The 16,372-nt window shown below is 56.0% G+C and overlaps 1 protein-coding gene across 4 annotated transcripts in view; it reads right to left on the bottom strand.

Annotated features, from left to right (window-relative positions):
* Positions 1-16,372, bottom strand: part of CACNA2D2 (calcium voltage-gated channel auxiliary subunit alpha2delta 2) — a 141,791-nt gene that overhangs the window by 31,273 nt on the left and 94,146 nt on the right. For all 4 annotated transcript variants that reach the window (XM_030811702.1, XM_030811704.1, XM_030811701.1 and 1 more), the window contains exon 4: positions 3-62. In XM_030811702.1, coding sequence (XP_030667562.1) covers positions 3-62 — 60 coding nt within the window. The remainder of the gene's footprint in view (positions 1-2; positions 63-16,372) is intronic.

The raw sequence follows: 16,372 nt of genomic DNA, 5'->3' as shown, positions 1-16,372 counted from the left end.
ACCTTGATGTTGTCCTGCCAGCGGTGTGCTTTCTGGAAGTTCTCTGCAGCATCAGCCAGTCTCTGAGGGACAGAGCACAGGGAGGTCAGAGGCTGAGGAAGGCAGCCTGCCCTATGCCCACCCCAAAGCCTCTCCATCCCCAGCACTCCCTGGGGCCAGGCTGGACTGGGGACTCCCTTCCCCTCATCCTACGAGACCCTCAGAGATTCTCTGCCCCAGACACTCCCCAGCTTGCTGTGTGGGCACCTCCTTGACCACAGCTGGGTCCATGCAGGAAAGGTGAAGCCTGCGCAGTGACCCCAGGGGCATCTCCATGGGACTCCCTGTACTAGGCCAAGCCCTAGGGCCACTCTCTACCCCCCACACACTTGTGTCACCCCAGTGCCAAGAGGAAGCTCCTGTGGAGCGAAGGCTGAGCTGCAAGTTACAAAGTGCTTCGCCTTGCCCTGCCCTTCTGCCAGCTATCCAGAACTCCACAGGAGGGGCCCACAGCCCACGCTGTCCATCCTGGCCCTCTCCCAGACTTCCTGAGCCCCTTCCCACAGGGCTCCCAAGCCCTCTGTCCACAAGAGCCTGTCCTGTCCTTTGGGGCTGGTCCCAGTGACCTCTTCCAACAAAGCCCCTGTGCCTGAGAGCAGAATGTCCCTCAGGGCATAGCTGTGTGTCTGTCCATCCCACACCTGCCACTGGGCACGCTGGGTGCCAGATTGCGCTGATTGGTGGAGGTGTGGCAGGCCTGGTCCTGCCTCTTGCAGCTCACAGGCACAGCCTCGCAGAACCACTATGGCAGGAGAGGTTGAGGGGCAGGAAGCGCAGTGCTGTGGGGGCTTGGGACCTCAGGGAAGACTTGCTGGAGAAGGTGCTGGGGCCCGGCCACCTTCTGGGCCTAAGCCCGGGTCACCCAGATGTTCTTATTCTATACTTTCTAAGGATCCCATCTCTACAGGAAACCTTGGGGCTCCCAAGGATGGAACTGAGTGTGACCCCGGGGACCTTCTGCAGAGCTGAGAGCAGTGGTGTCCTGTCAATCATAATGACAACTATCACTATCAACTGGCCGCCTACCGCACACCAAACCCTTCCCTGGCCAGTGACTGATGTGCTGTGCACCTTGTACCATTCACAGTGTGCCTGGCATGGGGCCATTGTGGCCCTCCTCAGATGAGGACGGCCAGGCACAGAGAGGGTGAGCAGCCTCTCTGTCACACGGTGAGTCCGGCTCAGGCTGGGCCCCGGAGCCCAGCCCTCACCATTGCATTTGTCTTGCTCAGCCCATGACCAAGATCCAAGGACCAGCCTCTGTTGGGCCCACCATGCTCAGTGAGGTAGGTGGCTCTGGTCTCTCACCCCCACCCCACCCTGTCCCACAGTGGAGCAGGCACGTCCCACCTCCAGGCCTACAGCCCTACTCAGAAGGTCCCGCCCCTTGGTATTCAGGACACCTCACCCCCATCCTTGAGTCCAGGCCTGATATGGCATGTGAGCCCCGGAGGGGACGTCCTACTAAAGCCTGTCAGCTTCCCATTAGGGGAAGTGGGAGTCAGGTCATGGAGGCCGGCGTTTCCTCCTCTGAAGCATGGACTAGCAGGGCAGGGAGCAAGGTGGGGCCTCCTGTGGAGCTGTGGCCTCTGTTCTCCTGGGGCAGAGTGTCACACCCCCATAGTTAGAGGTGCTGTCCAGGGCCATCTCTAGCCCCACTGGGCTGGCTCCCACTCCTCAGGCCAAGAACACTGAGTGGTCGGGGAGGCTATGAGGCTGGGGTCCCGGGAGCAGGGGGAGAAAGTGCCTCTTGGGGTCAAACCCTCTCACCTCGCAGAGCTGGGCCCTCCTGGCCTCTGCTTCCCTCTCCTTTGTAGGCTCAGTCCTCTGTCTCCCACCACCCTTAATTGCAGGGCCTGCTTGGCTGGGACCCACACTCTTCTCTCTCCCCAGCCCAGCCTCACACTCCTAGGGTTTTGGGGGCCCCAGGCCTCTCTACTCCGTGATGCCTCCCATGTCTTGCCTCCAATCCTGGCCCTCCTGAGCTCCTGGACACTTCCCTGGAGCGACCCTCAGACCCACCTGAGCTCAGAGTGCCCCTCTGGGGCAGGCCACCCACCCTGGCTCCTCTGCCTCCTCCATTCCACCCCGGCATCCCTCACACCACCTCCTGTGCACCCCTAGCTCAGGCTCTGTCCTGCCTGGAACCTGCATCCTCTCATCCTAGTCACCTATTCTCCACACAACACCTGGAGCCTTTTCTCCAAATGTAGATCTGGTCATGACACCGTCCCCTGTCCCAAAACCCTTCAGTGGCTCCCACTTCTCTGCATGTAAAAGGCACAACCTTCTCCAGGTCCTGTAGGGCCCACCTGACTCCTCTTCTTCCTTTTCCATCCTGGAGCCTCCTCTTGGCCTAAACCACAAATGCCCACCCCCTGACCCCAAACCCAGGGATGGATGAGGCCCCCAATTCATAAGCCTGCAGTGCCCTTGTGTGGAGGGCATTACTGTGTGACTTGTACGGTTCGCAACGCTTGTCACCAGTGTTACCTGAGCACCTGCAGTACAGCAGGTGCCGAGCTCAGTAACTTGGCCTGGAGGCTGTGTAAAGCCTTACGAGGCAGTGTGTGGGTCAAGCCTTTGTCATCACTGTGCCCCTCCTTCCTTACCTGGTGACCCACTACCTTCCCAGGGACGCCAAATCTTCCTCAGAGTGGGGCTCTGCTGAGGCCCCTATCCTTCCCTGGGGTTGAGACTGGGGCAGAGTGGGGGAAGCAGATGTGGTTTCTTGCCGCGGAAAAGCCACAGGGTCGATGGGGCTGCAGACGCCACACTGACACTAGTGGGAGTCTCCAGGCTGGGCCATGACCCTGAGGAACTCCTGCCCCTGCCTCTACTCCTGGCTGGGGGTTTCCAGCTCCTTCACCCTCTTAGGGCTTAGCTCTGACCCTGAAACATTCAGGCCCCAAAACATGGGGGCTACAGGCCCCTCTGGCTCCAGAGCCTAGCAGACAGGGCAAGGGAGACCCAGGGAGGGAGGCCCCAGCCCCCAGCCTCCTTGAGCTCATGGAATCCCATGGGCTCAAAGGCCTGGGTCAGCGCACTGACTCGTGAATAACGGAGTCGTAATAGCCACAGCCAAAGGATTACTTTTAATCCTCAGTAACAATCAAGCCATTATTATTTTTTCAGTGTTACAGATCAATCAGTCCATCCCTTGGCACTGGACATGTGGAAACTGCTAAACAGGCGGGCCCAGTGGTGGGGGAGGAAGGGCTAAGGCAGCTGGTGGGGTGCAGTGGAGTGGGCAGGCTTCGGCCATGAGGTCCCAGCCGGCCTGAGGATGAGAGGACTGGGACCACCACTGGTGTGCATGAGGGGCCCTGAGCAGAGATCAGAGCCTGGACCTTGGAGCCCCTGAGTCCTGGCCTGGGTTCAAAGCTTGACTTTCTTGGAGCAGGGTCTTCACCACTCTGGTCCTCAACATCCTGCCTATAAACTGGACATAGTAACTGCACCCACTCAGGGTGGCTAGGCTCTTGGCAGCCCCCTTCCTCCAACCCTCGGCAGCTGCACATAGGCAGCCAGTCCCCTGAGGTTTCTCTCACTGGCTCTTGCCCAGCTCTGGGCCCTCCTGCTATCTGCTCTTTCTGCCTGGTTAGCCCTATCAGACTGTGTTATTTCCCCTGGAAACTTCCTTTTGCCTTTAACCAGCCCTCTGGACAAGGTGGGCTTCACTCTCCTCCACCAAGCAGGACATGTCCTGAGGCAGGCATCTCCAAGCTTAGCTCCACCTACCTGGCCCAGGCTGAGCACCCAGACCTTGGGCTCCTGTCCCCATAAAGCTGACAACAGTCAGGCCTGCTGAGGGCTGGCAGGGAGACTGTGCCCATGCTGCCCCACCCTTGGAGGTTCATCCCTCCTCGCACTTCCCTTCTACCTCTCCCTGGTCCTCCTGATGGTTTGGAGACAGGCTGGAAGGGGCAAGAAACTGATGCCCAGAGGCGAGGGAAGAACCTATTAGGATACCATGCAGGGCAGGGACAGGGTGCCTGTCTCTGGAGTGCCTGCCTGTCTTGGGGAGATGCACTCCATTCCTAGCCCTGACCCCTGGGAGTGGTTCCTTGCTTGGGCTCTGGGCTCTGCTCCTGGAGCTGCCTGCAGTCTCTGGTCGCCCTGCTACCAGGCCCTGCACATACTGCTCCCTCCCAGGCCACTCCTGCCCAGACTCTTCCAGCCGCATCCACTTCCTGACCCTGACACTCAACAAACCGTCTTCCATGTCTGCTTTCCCCTTGAGCACTGGGTTTGGTGGGTAAGTGTCTTGTGGCTGTCAAGTTTATGGTAACCTGGCCCTGGGCATACAGTAGGTGCACAATGAATGTCTGCTAAATGAAAATTGGGGTGTCTCTGGACCTGTGTAGAGGCCTGGGCTTGAGTCTGGCTCTGCCCAGCCAGTTGTGTAATGCCGGATGTGTGGTTTAACCTCTCTGAGTCTATTTTCTTCAGCACATCCTAGGGGGTAAGGGCTGCCCATGGCGATGCAGCTATGAAGTCACTGATGGTGCCTGGCCTGGCCCGTGACGTCCCCATCATGGCCAGGGTATTGGAGGGAACCTCAGTGGGACTGCTGAGTGGGGATGCTCACAGCCAAGTCCATCACGATAACAGCAGGCATTTCAGAGGCAATTATCAGGACATGTCCTGAGGCAGGACATTGATTGTTTCACTTCACAATCAATTTCCCTCAACTCTGGGAGCCATTCTTACACGAAAACGCAAGAAAGAGGAGGACTGGTCGTGCACTGGGCTGGGGACAATACTCCCCTGGGAGCAGCCCCTGCACAGATACCTGCAAATCTCATTATGTTAAACAGTTTTCAATTGCAGTGGGAGCTGAGACAGGCAAGAACCTGAGATCAGGGACCTGGGGCCAGGATGGGCACCCCTCAGAGGCCAACACCTGGGATAGGAAAGCCCCCTGCATGCCAGGAGGGGAGGGCCTTGGGTGATGGGGGGCTGGGGCTCTTGGGTGCCCCCCCTTAGAGGGCCTGGCCCCCACCACCCCCGGGCTAGGTGCTCCACACTTCTCCTTGGCCTCCTCTCCTCACCAGCCCTCACCTGGGAGTCCCTCCCTGCCCAGTACTGGTGGCCCAGAAGGGTCTGAGGAGCAACTGCCCATCAAATAGGACTTTTTCTGCATAGCCCAGAGGGAAAGGCTGGAAGAGTTCTTTGGTCTTAATTAGTTATGGTTACTCCCACTTCCTAGAGGACATGAGAGGCTTAGAAGAAAAGGCCCTGAACCCATGGGGTGCAGGATGTTGAGATCTAGGGCACTGAGGGCTGAGCCAGGCAGAAGCCGTGATGGAGTGTGGGCTCCGGGGTGGAGGCTGGGGGTAGTATGCCCTGAGAATGCTGTCGAGGGTTGCAAGGAAGGTAGCAATGACAGGATATCACCAGGTGTGGTCCAGTGCCTACCCTGGGTGAAGGCTTCACCGCTGCCTCCCCAGCAAGACTCACGAGAAGTAGATTCTCCTGCTCCCCTCCTTTCACAGCCGAGGGGACTGAGGCTCAAAGCATTAGTGTAGCTGCCCCAGACCCCTAGGGAGGAAGAGGGAGCATCAAACCCAGGTTCACCTGATGGTAAAGCCCAGCGATATTGGACAGTGACTGTTCCAGGAAAGGACCATCCCTGGCCAGGTGGGGCCTGGCTGGTTGGACTCAGGTCCCTCCTGCCACCCCTCAGAGTGGTCCCTTTGCCCTTCTCCTAGGACAGGGGATCAGTAACTGGCCTCCCAGCTGTCCCTCCGAGTTGCCCCCACAAGCCTTGGTATCACTGGGTCCAGGCCACGGGAGGGAACAAGTACCAGGATTGCCCAGCAGCCCCTGCCTAGCCCAGCACTGGCCCCATTGCCACCCGTCTTCCCTCCCCACCTGTGGGTCCTGCATTAGCTGTGTATTGTGCACAGATAGATACTAAATACAGATTTCCAATTTCCAGAGCTGTTATGGTCTAATGAGTAAATAATATACATATTTAAAACTGTCTAAAAACATATCTACATAATTAAAATATCTGCATAATAATGAAGCAAGATGCAGCTCTGCCAGGAGGGAGCTGGAGCCCCAGGGCTGACAGTAGGGGCAGAAGTGCGGGTGGGGTTAGGGGGCCCTGGCCCTGTGGGCCTCTGCTGCTGCTGCTTCGGCCTTGAGCAGACATTTGTCTGTCCATCCACCTCCTGCTCCAAGCAGGTGCATCCACAGTCAGGGACCAGGAGAATGCCCACTCAGCCTTGTCCTGGTACCACTCGTGGTCTGAGGGAGGCTTTGTGTGGACAGACAGTGCCTGCTACGTGCATGACGGCCACCTCAGCGACTTTGTGGCCCTCACATGATGTGCTCAGAGCTTTATGGACACAGTCTTACTTACCACAACCTTCTGAGGGCAGGTCTTGCCCTGACCTCACATTTTGCTGGGTTCTGAGGGATGAAGAGAAACGCAGCAGGATGGGCAGCAAGGGCTGAGCAGGATCCGTGACTTACGTGCTGAGGGTGATGGAGACGCACCAGTGGCTGTGCTTTCCTGTCGGGTGCACTGTTGACATGCATGCCTCCTGGGACAGGACAGGCACCCAGCCTTACCCGTCCCTCAAGTCCCCTTCCTTCACCCCTTAGCTGCATCTACACTGGACACACTTGGCTCCTGTCCCATCTTTATTTTTTCCTTAACAAATTTGTTATAGTTTTTATTAATTAATTATTACAAGACAAGGTCTCTCTATGTTGCCCAGGCTGGTCTTGAACTCTTGACCTCAAGTGATGCTCCTGCCTCAGCCTCCCAAAGTGCTGGGATTACAGGCGTGAGCCACTGCGCCCGGCCCATGGCACATTGTAAGGTTCAAACCTACTCTTTTTGTATTAACCATGTTTACAACTTAAAGATAAAATGACCACCAGAGCAATAAAAAACACTGAAACCCCAGACCACAATTCCAGCAAACAGAAGCCTGCAAGGAAAATAAACATTTCTGGCACAGAGGGTGCCTCAGGGGAAGGCTGGCATGGGAGGCCATCACCGCTGTTGGCAGCAACAGGCTCCCTGACCTTTTCCCTCATAGGATTCATGCGTCTTCTGCGAGTTGATAAAAAAAATTAGTAAAATGGATTTTTTTTTTTTTATTATTTAAAAAAGGTCAGAATCCATATAACAGGGAAAAACTCATCCGAGTTGTGGTCTCCCTCTGCAGCAGGGCAGCCGCCACTCCACCCAGGCCCAGGCCTGCCGCCTCCCTGTGGGTGTTACGGGCTTGGTAATCAGTCCCTGCACCCCCTCAGTCCAGCCTGGAAGGGGCAGGCTGTGCTTCAATTTCTGAGGAAAAATATGAAGAAATGAGGGGTGGCCTGTGATGGAGACACAGACGGAATGACTGTGGCCAGCCAGGGTGGGGAGCCTGGTATCCTAGATGCTGGAATTTCAGGTCAGACAGAATTTCCCAGAACATCCTGGGCTCCCAAGGATCCTTGCTATGTTGTATTTTGCCAAGAGAGGACACTTAAAAAAACTCCCACTCTCTCTTATTACTGTTATGTTACCAAAAAGTGAACATTTTATTTTTATTTTGTTTTATTTATTTTTATTTTTTGAGATGGAGTCTTGCTCTGTTGCCCAGGCTGGAGTGCAGTGGTGCAATCTCAGCTCAGTGCAACCTCTGCCTCCCGGGTTCAAGTGATTCTCCTGCCTCAGCCTCCCGAGTAGCTACAGGCGCCCACTGCCACGCTTGGCTAATTTTTGTATTTTTAGTTTCACCATGTTGCAACAGGGTTTCACCATGTTGCCCAGGCTGGTCTCGAACTCCTGACCTCAGGTCATCCGCCTGCCTTGGCCTCCCAAAGTGCTGGGATTACAGTTGTGAGCCACTGCACCCAGCCAAATGGACGTTTTAACATCAAGAGGAGGAAGGCCATGAGCTCTGAGATCCCTTCCCAAGGAAGTAAAGGAAGTGGCACTCACAGGTGGTAACAGGTATTCCACTGGCTTTCATTGATTTTTGGCTTTAAACTGGAACCACAATCAATACAGAAAGAGAAGGTCGGGTGTGTCCTGGGACAGGAGCCAAATGTGTCCAGTGTGAACAAGGAGAGGGTGAGGAAAGGGGCCTCTGTGGCTGGGCTGAGCATTTGCAGAAACCAGCTTGAATTTACAGACCAGTTTTCTGGAAATGGGAGTGAAACCCATCCTCTGGAGATTTCTACTCTGCAGCAGCAGGCTGACTCAGGAGGAGGTGTGGGTGGACCTGGACAGCCATATGCTGCAGGAAAGGTCTGGCCTCAGGGCTGCAGGTCTCTGCCTTACCCAGTCCCCTGTTGAGCTCCCAGGTCTCCTGTTGAGCACTTGCAAGAGGTGCCCCAGTGATAAATAAACCAATATATGCAACAAACTGCTTCAGGTCCACATATGAACTGTGGCTTCAGAGCCCAGCCATATGGAGGCACCTCACCCCCAAGGAACCCAGAACTGAAGGCTACTCCAGGCTGCTGGGGCTCTTTCCAAGATATTGCCCTGCTCAGCCCCATCCCACAGGGGCTCAAACGGGTGGGAATCCACCAACCTAGCTGGCACCCCAGCATGAAACTTACCCATTTCTGCAGGTCAGTCAGTCCCTGGCAACCCAGGTGGAATTTATCAGAATTCTGCCAGTTTTGTGTCAGTTTTCCTCCCCCTAAGTTATGATCCATAATTCATCAACATTTCTCTCATCCTTAGAAAAAAACATGCAGATAGCATTGGGTGAGGGTACCCATCTGGGGGCCGTTGGCCACTCTGGCTAGGGGAGCAGGGACACATCCTTATCTGAGTGCTCTGTGGGGCATGGTGCTGCCTCCTGTCCCCTCATCAGGCCCCATTCTAGAGATGTGTGTGGGCACGGGGGTGGTCGTTGAGTGTGACAGTGCCCTCCTCCCTTGTCCGGCCACAGAGGCCAAGGTACCCAAGTTCCTAGGGCTTGGCAATTGACCCAGCACATAATTTGGGGAGCACTGCCCTCAACTCTCTGTACCTTGATCTCTCATCTATAACAGGGAGGGATCAAAACCCTGCCTGGGGCCCCTCCCAGGGCTGTGAGGACGTGGATGGAGAGCAGGGCATAGACAGGGAACAGGATGGGGACTCACTTTGGAAACTGGAGACACAACTCCAGGTTCTGGGTTGCTCCTTCCCTTACCTCACTCCAGGGGCCTCCTGACAGGTTCCCCCTCCCCCAAACTCAGCTTCTCTCTAGGGCCTTCTGAACTTGGCCTGACCTGTTTTCTTCTGCAGTTTATACCAACGGGCTGCCCTTCTCCTCAGCACCAACTTCGCTGGAGATCTTGTTCATCACCCCCCTGCAGCCCTGCTTGGCTTCCAGCCCTACTTCCGTGACCCCTTCCTTGCCTTCCTGACCAGACCTCTCTCGAGCCCCACAACCCACCTTCAGACTCCCAACCCAAGCTGGTTATCATGAAGTCATCTGCCCTGGCCCCCACACCTTCAGGTTTCCCCATCAAATTCTGTGACCTGTGTTTCCTGGATGCCTGGACCACTCCTCCCTTCCTAACACTATCCTTTACCAGGCCCTGCCAACCTCATCTCTCTTCTACCACATTGACATTGAAGTTTGCCTTCCTGCCATGCTGCAGTTCCAAAGCCTTGTTTGTGCTGTATCCCAAGCCTGGAGTGTCCTTTCTCATCCCCTCCCCTGGCGGGCTCCTCCTCATCCTGTAAGAGTCACTGCTCTTCTGCCTCCTCCAGGAATCCTGGTGCCCGTAGGGCTGGGTTCCCACAATTGCCCTGGGGTTTCCGTCACTGCATGTGCCTGATTCCCTCTCAGATGTGGTCCCTTGAAGGCAGGGACTTGATTCATGGATCTGTGTGGCCCCAGTGCTGGGCAAGCCAGCTCAGTGAGGAAGTGCTAAGTGACCTCAGGCTCCCATCACAGTCAAGGGGTCAGGGGGTGGATCAGGAGTTGCCCTTGGGGATCTGCTGGTTTGGAGGCCCTGGGTTTCCTTGGGATAGAGATGGCAGAAACCAGGTCAGAAACGGTGCTGATGACAGAGAATAGGGATCCAAGATGGCGTGGGGGGTGAAGGTGTCAGTGGGGTGAGGCTGAATCTAAGTACGGGCCTCACTGTGTTCTCCATGAAGAGGCATCTGAGGGGCAGCCTCTGGGGTCTGAACTGCTGAGGTCTGCTCTCCAGGACCACAACTCCACTCTGGACCTTGTGAAAATGTTACCCATTAGCCCCACCCAGCTGCTGCCAAGTCAGTAATAACATGGTTATTAGCAGAAGCCCCCGGGGCTCTGCTGGAATGAGAGGCAGAGGGTGGTGGACAGGAGTGCCTCATCTGGCCAGGTCAGCCAGGAGCTGAGTTCCCAGGGAGCTCAGCACTCCTGCCCTGGTGCCAGATCAGTGCATTCTCCTGACATGCCCCAACATCCTCCTCCAAGAAGCCTTCTCAGATGCCTCTATGCCCACCATGGCTCAGGGGCAGGACATGGGAGGGTGACGGTTCCCATGGGAAGAGGTTGATATGACCCTCTTTCGTTCCTGTCAACACATGTTTACTGAGCACCTACTGTGTGCAGCAAACTGGCCTGAGGAGGTCAGTGAGCATTACAGACATAGTCCTGCTCTTATGTGGGGTGCCAGCAGTAAGTTCTTCTTTATAGTCCACCTAACTTCTTCCCACTGCAATTCAGTCCCACTGTCCTGAGCAGAGAACTTGCTAGAGGCCTCTACAGGAAGAGCTGCCTGGGATGGCACCGTCGCTGGAAGAATTTAGGGTGCTAGGAAGCTCCCCTGCATGGGAACGTATTCCCACCTGAAAGCTGAGAGTGAGACCCCACCCCAGGTAGAACAAGAGAGCCTGAGTCCCAGCCCAACCTCCAGGCTCCCTTCCCACGATGTTATTTTTATACTTTTTCCTAAAACACAGCCTAAGCGGGCCCTTCTCAGCTCTATTAACATTAGGAATCTAATCAGTAATCAGGCAGCTCATAATTTTCTGATTAGCTTTGATTAGGCCCAACCTCAGGAGAAGGAGTGGGACAGTGAAGAGGGAGGTGGGGACAAAAGGGCCCTGAAATGTGCCCGAGGGGGCACTGGTTGGGCTGGGAGTGGAGGGTAGTGGAGAAGAACCTCTAGCCCCATTGTTGCCTGTTTTGGGGAAGGGACGTGGAATGGAGTCGTGGGTTGCACTGGGTCAAACGGGTTGCAGGGTCAGAGAGCAAGGGCCGCGGTGAGGAGGGGGGTGGGGGGCAAGCCCAGCCCACCTAGGCAGCAGGAACACCAGAGCAAGCGGGTTGGGCCAAGACTTTCAGCACCATGGACAGAGGTAGGGAGGAGAGTCAGGGCTGGGTTTGGGCAACCACCTGGGTGTTATCTTGCCCAGGACCCCTCATTCCTCGGTGGCACTCAAAGAATGATCCCAGGCATAACCTTGAGTAACAGTGACAGTGACAGACACGGCAGGCCTGATTAGTGGGCTACAACATGTGACCTTGGACATGGACAACTGGCCCTGGCCACTCTTACTAAACACACCACAGGCAGGGCCTGCCTTGACGATCATCCCTTCAAGGTGAAGACAACGAGGTCAGGGGCCCACTGGCCCCCCCCATACAAAGGGGAAGCTGAGGCCTGGAGGGACTATCAGGCCACTGTACCATTAGGGAGAGAGCCTGGACCTGTACTAAGGCATCCCAGGCCAGGGCCAGATCTCTCTCCTGTTTAAGGCCTGTTTGTGGCTTTTGCATCACATGCTCAGGTGGAACCATGGTGCTGGCCAAACCAGACTTCCTAGGCCTGCCACTCATGGGCTCTGACCCCTGCTCTGACCCTGTTCCTGGCGATCATGAGAACTCTCCAATCTCTACCCCCTATCCATTGCCCTTCCCCACAGATTCAGACTTCTTGTAGCCACATTCTGGAGCCCTATTCAGGTCAGAGTCAGAGTGGCTCTGCCCCTGCCCCCTGGTCTGGGATCACAGGTCATTGCCCTTTGTCAGATGCAGCCATCCAGGTGACCGCTGATGAAATACACGAACCCACTGGAGAAGACATGCACAGCTAATGCCATGCAAATTGGCACAGAGGCAATCAGCCTGACTCTAAAAGCTGCCCCACTGGCCACAGGCTGGCTCATTGTCTTTTCTGTCAATTTGCATCTCATTACCCAGAAGGCTGTGCTCACTGCAGGTTAAAAGGAAAAAAGCACCAAGCAAGCCCCACTATGTCCTGCCTCCAGCGAGGGCAAAGCCCACGAGTGGGACAAGGCTGCCTGGAGGACTGCCCCTGAGAGGTACACTCCACAGGGAGCCCCCCATCAGCCCTATCACCCCCATCACCCACCATCAACATTATCCCTGCACCACCAGAATGCTACTCCATTCACCATCGTCCCCATCATCACTGTTGTTCCCCCCGCTTAACCAGCACCAATGTCCCCATGTTCACTGCCAACATCCTCCCCATCACCATTGCCAATATTACTCCATCATCGTCAGTGTTACTCCCATCACCATCAGCTCCACCGTCACTACCTTCATCCCCATCACCATAGTCATCACTTCCATCATCACCATCATCATCTACCACCATCAACTCTACTGCCAACATCACCTCCATCACCACCTTTACCATCACTGTCACCACTACAACCAACACCCCACTGTGGTCACCTCTGCTAGTGCTCATGTCTCCTGGTAATCACCACTACCACTGTCCTCACTGCTACCTGCACCATCACCTCTGCATCCCTGAGAAGAGTCTGATGAAGAGACAGAGACAACTCATTCTTCACCTTTCTCTGTCAATCACCTTCCAGCATCATCAGAGGGTTGGGGAACCTGTAAACAAATGACTCAGTGATCACAGAGCTCATAATCAACCCAGATATTGGTGCTTGTATCTAGGTACTTTGACCTAGGTGCTTGATCTAGGTATCTGTGACCTTGGACAAGGAGAACTGGCCCTGGCCACTCTTACTAAACACACCACAGGTAGGGCCTGCCTTGACGATCATCCCTTCAAGGTGAAGACAACGAGGTCAGGGGCCCACTGGCCCCCCCATACAAAGGGGAAGCTGAGGCCTGGAGGGACTCTCAGGCCACTGTACCATTAGGGACACAGCCTGGACCTGTACCGAGGCATCCCAGGCCAGGGCCAGATCTCTCTCCTGTTTAAGGCCTGTTTGTGGCTTTTGCATCACATGCTCAGACGGAACCATGGTGCTGGCCAAATCAGACTTCCTAGGCCTGCCACTCCTGGGCTCTGACCCCTGCTCTGACCCTGTTCCTGGCGATCATGAGGGCTTCAGGAGGAAAGCCCTCAAGGCCAGGGGGTGGAATGGGTGCTCGTCCACTCTACCAGGGCCCCTGAAGAGATTGGGGCTTAGCTTACTCTCCTGGTTCTAGTAGGACCTGGGACTGGGCAGACAGTGATCAGCAGCCACAGTACCCCATGGGGCAGCGCCAGGAGCTGCATGTGTAATGCACAGAACTGATGCCATTCTCTGAATCCTGATAACCTCCTCTCTAACATGGGGCTTCTACTAGTCCCAGCCTCATAAGACTGTGAGGATGAAGGCAGACATGAGAGGAGAACAGTGAGCATCCAAGGCTGTCTCAAAGGGCACATAAACCCTATGGGAGAGGAGTATGGTTAGGCTAAGCCAGGTGGGCTTTGGGAAAGGGAGCACCAGGCAAAATTTGAAGGGCAAGGTCAGATGAAGGGGATAGGGGAAGTAATGCCCAGAGGTCAAAGATGTGGGGGTGGGAAGGAGGGCAGTGGAGGCCAGGGGAGCTGATTTAGGCCTTCAATTCTCCTGGGCCTCCCTGGACTCAGGGATTGGTGCGGTAGGTGTTTGTGCTTATGAACATGGCCCAGCCTCTTCCACAGGACCTCATTTCATTATCTGCACCTTGCTTCACACACATGCTCCCACGAAGCCCCAAGAAGCCCAATCATTATTCCCATTCCCCCGACGAGGTCACCAAGGCTCAGAGAGGGTGACTCACCCACCCAAGACCACACAGTCATCAAATGGCAGAGCTCAAACTCAATCCAGCTTTGTCCATGCCAGGGATGGGCTTTGACAACTCCCCGTGTCCCTGGGCAGCAAGGCGGGATATGAAGCTAGGCCAAGACAAAGCCAGGGCTCCCTGCACAGGTCATCCAGAAGAGTGGGAGCAGGAGCCAGACTCTTCCAGCTAGGCTGTCACTCTGCTGGATGTGGACACCTGAGGCCCCACTCTGTTGCTGCCCACCAGCTTTGGGACACAAAGCCAGGCACTGGCTGGCCCGGGAGCGATGCTGAGGGCCCAGGCAGAGGTGACAGGCAGACAAAGGGCTGGAGGTGGTGGGTGGGGTGGGCACGGCCTGGCTGCCAAGTGGAAACACCCAGGGTAAGAGCTGCTCTGAATACTGGCTGCATCCTGCTGCTGCAATCAGCCTCGACACTTGCTTATTATGAGGAGTAAAGGCGGCCGGTGGGACAGCTGGAGCCGTGGTGACATTTAAGGCGTTTGTCAGAGCCGTGGGACATGGACTGCCAGGCGCTAATGGCTTCTGCTTGCTGCTGCCAAGTGAGAGGAGGGTGGGCAGGCGGAGGTGGCCTTGCTCCTGCCTGGTCCCAGGCCTACCCCACACTGCACAGCCACTCCACAACAGGTAGGGCCCACCTGGGCCTCATGGATGCCTAGCAACGGCCACAGAGCCATGGCACCAGCTGGAGAGGGCGGGACAGCAGTTGTGTACACGTGCCTGCAATATTTGGGGCATTGTTGCTGCCTCTCCCTCCATTCAGGCTGCAGTCTCTCTCCCCTGGGACAAGGGTCTGTTATCCACTATGCCATCTCCCAGGAAAGGGACCCCTGAATCCCAGCTGGCTTAGCCCCCGACCTCCTCAGCCCTTTGGGCTGGACTTTCTGAGGGAGAGACCCTTCCAGTGATGGATCCACACTGGATTCAGATCTACCCTGACTGAGTGATTTTGGCTTTCCTGGCCTCAGTTTTTCTCCCTGCAAAATGGGAAAATGACACCATCCACCCAGGCAGACTGGCCACATTAATGATAAAACAGAGGAACACTGAAGTGCTGTCCACATGGAGGCCGATAGCACTTGGGCTCACGAGGAAGGGCTGGAGATAGAGTCAGACAGCACCCTGGAAGTGGAGTGTGGACCCTGGGGGCTGCCTGAAGGTGGGGGCAGCCTGGAGGAGGCAGCAGAGCAAGCTGCAGGGAAGGTTCAGGGGTTTTCCAGGGAGAGGAGCCCCATGGCTGGTTGATCAAGCAGGGCTTTGAACAAAAAGTGCTCCTGAAATATATGGGTTGGCAAGGAATTCCTGCACCTGCAGAGCCCCTGTAGGACCCAGCACCAGCACTGCCTGTGCTGCACACAGAGCTGTCGTCATGGGCGATGCCACTGAGCACTTGCTGTGGCCAGCATCACTTATTAATCCCTACAGCAGGCCCTGCAAAGCAGGTCCCATTTCTACACCGTTTTGCAGATGAGGAAACTGAGTTCAGAGGTGGTTCCTCACCTTGTCTGTGGCCATGGCTCTCTGAGGGCAGGGTGGAAGGTTGAACCTGGGCTGTGTCATCAAGTCCCCCTCCCCTACTTGCCGATTAGCCCAGGAGACACCCTGAGCCCTCTCTGAGGAGGAAGTGGGCCTCTGGCTGGCTGTGGATCAGACAGCGTGGAGTGGGAGACACTGTGTGCCTGGGGACAGACCCAGCAGGCACGAGGAGACCTGAGCAGGTCCAAGCTCTGCCTCAGATTCCCTCCACGATCTCAGGGCACTTGTCTTCCCAAGTGGCCTTGGAGTTCTTGCTACTTTCCCAGGGCATAGACTGAGGCCAGGGGAGGCAGAAGGGGTCCTTGAAGAAGGCAGGGAGTTGTAAGGGAGCTCTGGCCCCCAAGTACCCTCTTCTACCTGTGGTTAGCCTGCTGCCAGGCTCAGGTCAAGCCCACATGGCATCAGTGCTGGGGACACTGCTGGGGGTCAGTGTTGAGCCCAGTGACCCTTTGGGGGCGGCTGTGCTTGACCCTGCCTAGATCGAAGACTGTTGTCTGGAAAGAGGGCAGGGCAGAAACTCTGAGACAGGACCCTCCCTTCAGAAGGCTGGGCAGACCCCAAGGCAACTCTTGCATAGAAAGGCTGATAGAAGTTCTGCTGTGAGCCATCCTCACTCATTCTTACAGGTGAAGAAATCGAGGCTCTGCAAAAGGGGGATCCCCTAGAGTGACCAGGAGGCAGTGGGGCTAAGCACAGAGCATGCTCGCCACCTTGGGGTTGGTGTCCCTTCCCCGAACCCACAGAGCTGGGTGCTCCCTGCGGTGGGGGGGTGTTG

The sequence above is a fragment of the Nomascus leucogenys genome, chromosome 4 (genome assembly GCF_006542625.1).
Source record: "Nomascus leucogenys isolate Asia chromosome 4, Asia_NLE_v1, whole genome shotgun sequence".
In the NCBI taxonomy this organism is placed as follows: Eukaryota; Metazoa; Chordata; class Mammalia; order Primates; family Hylobatidae; genus Nomascus; species Nomascus leucogenys.
Note: the sequence above shows the minus strand (reverse complement) of the source record. Positions and strands in the feature narration are given on the sequence as shown.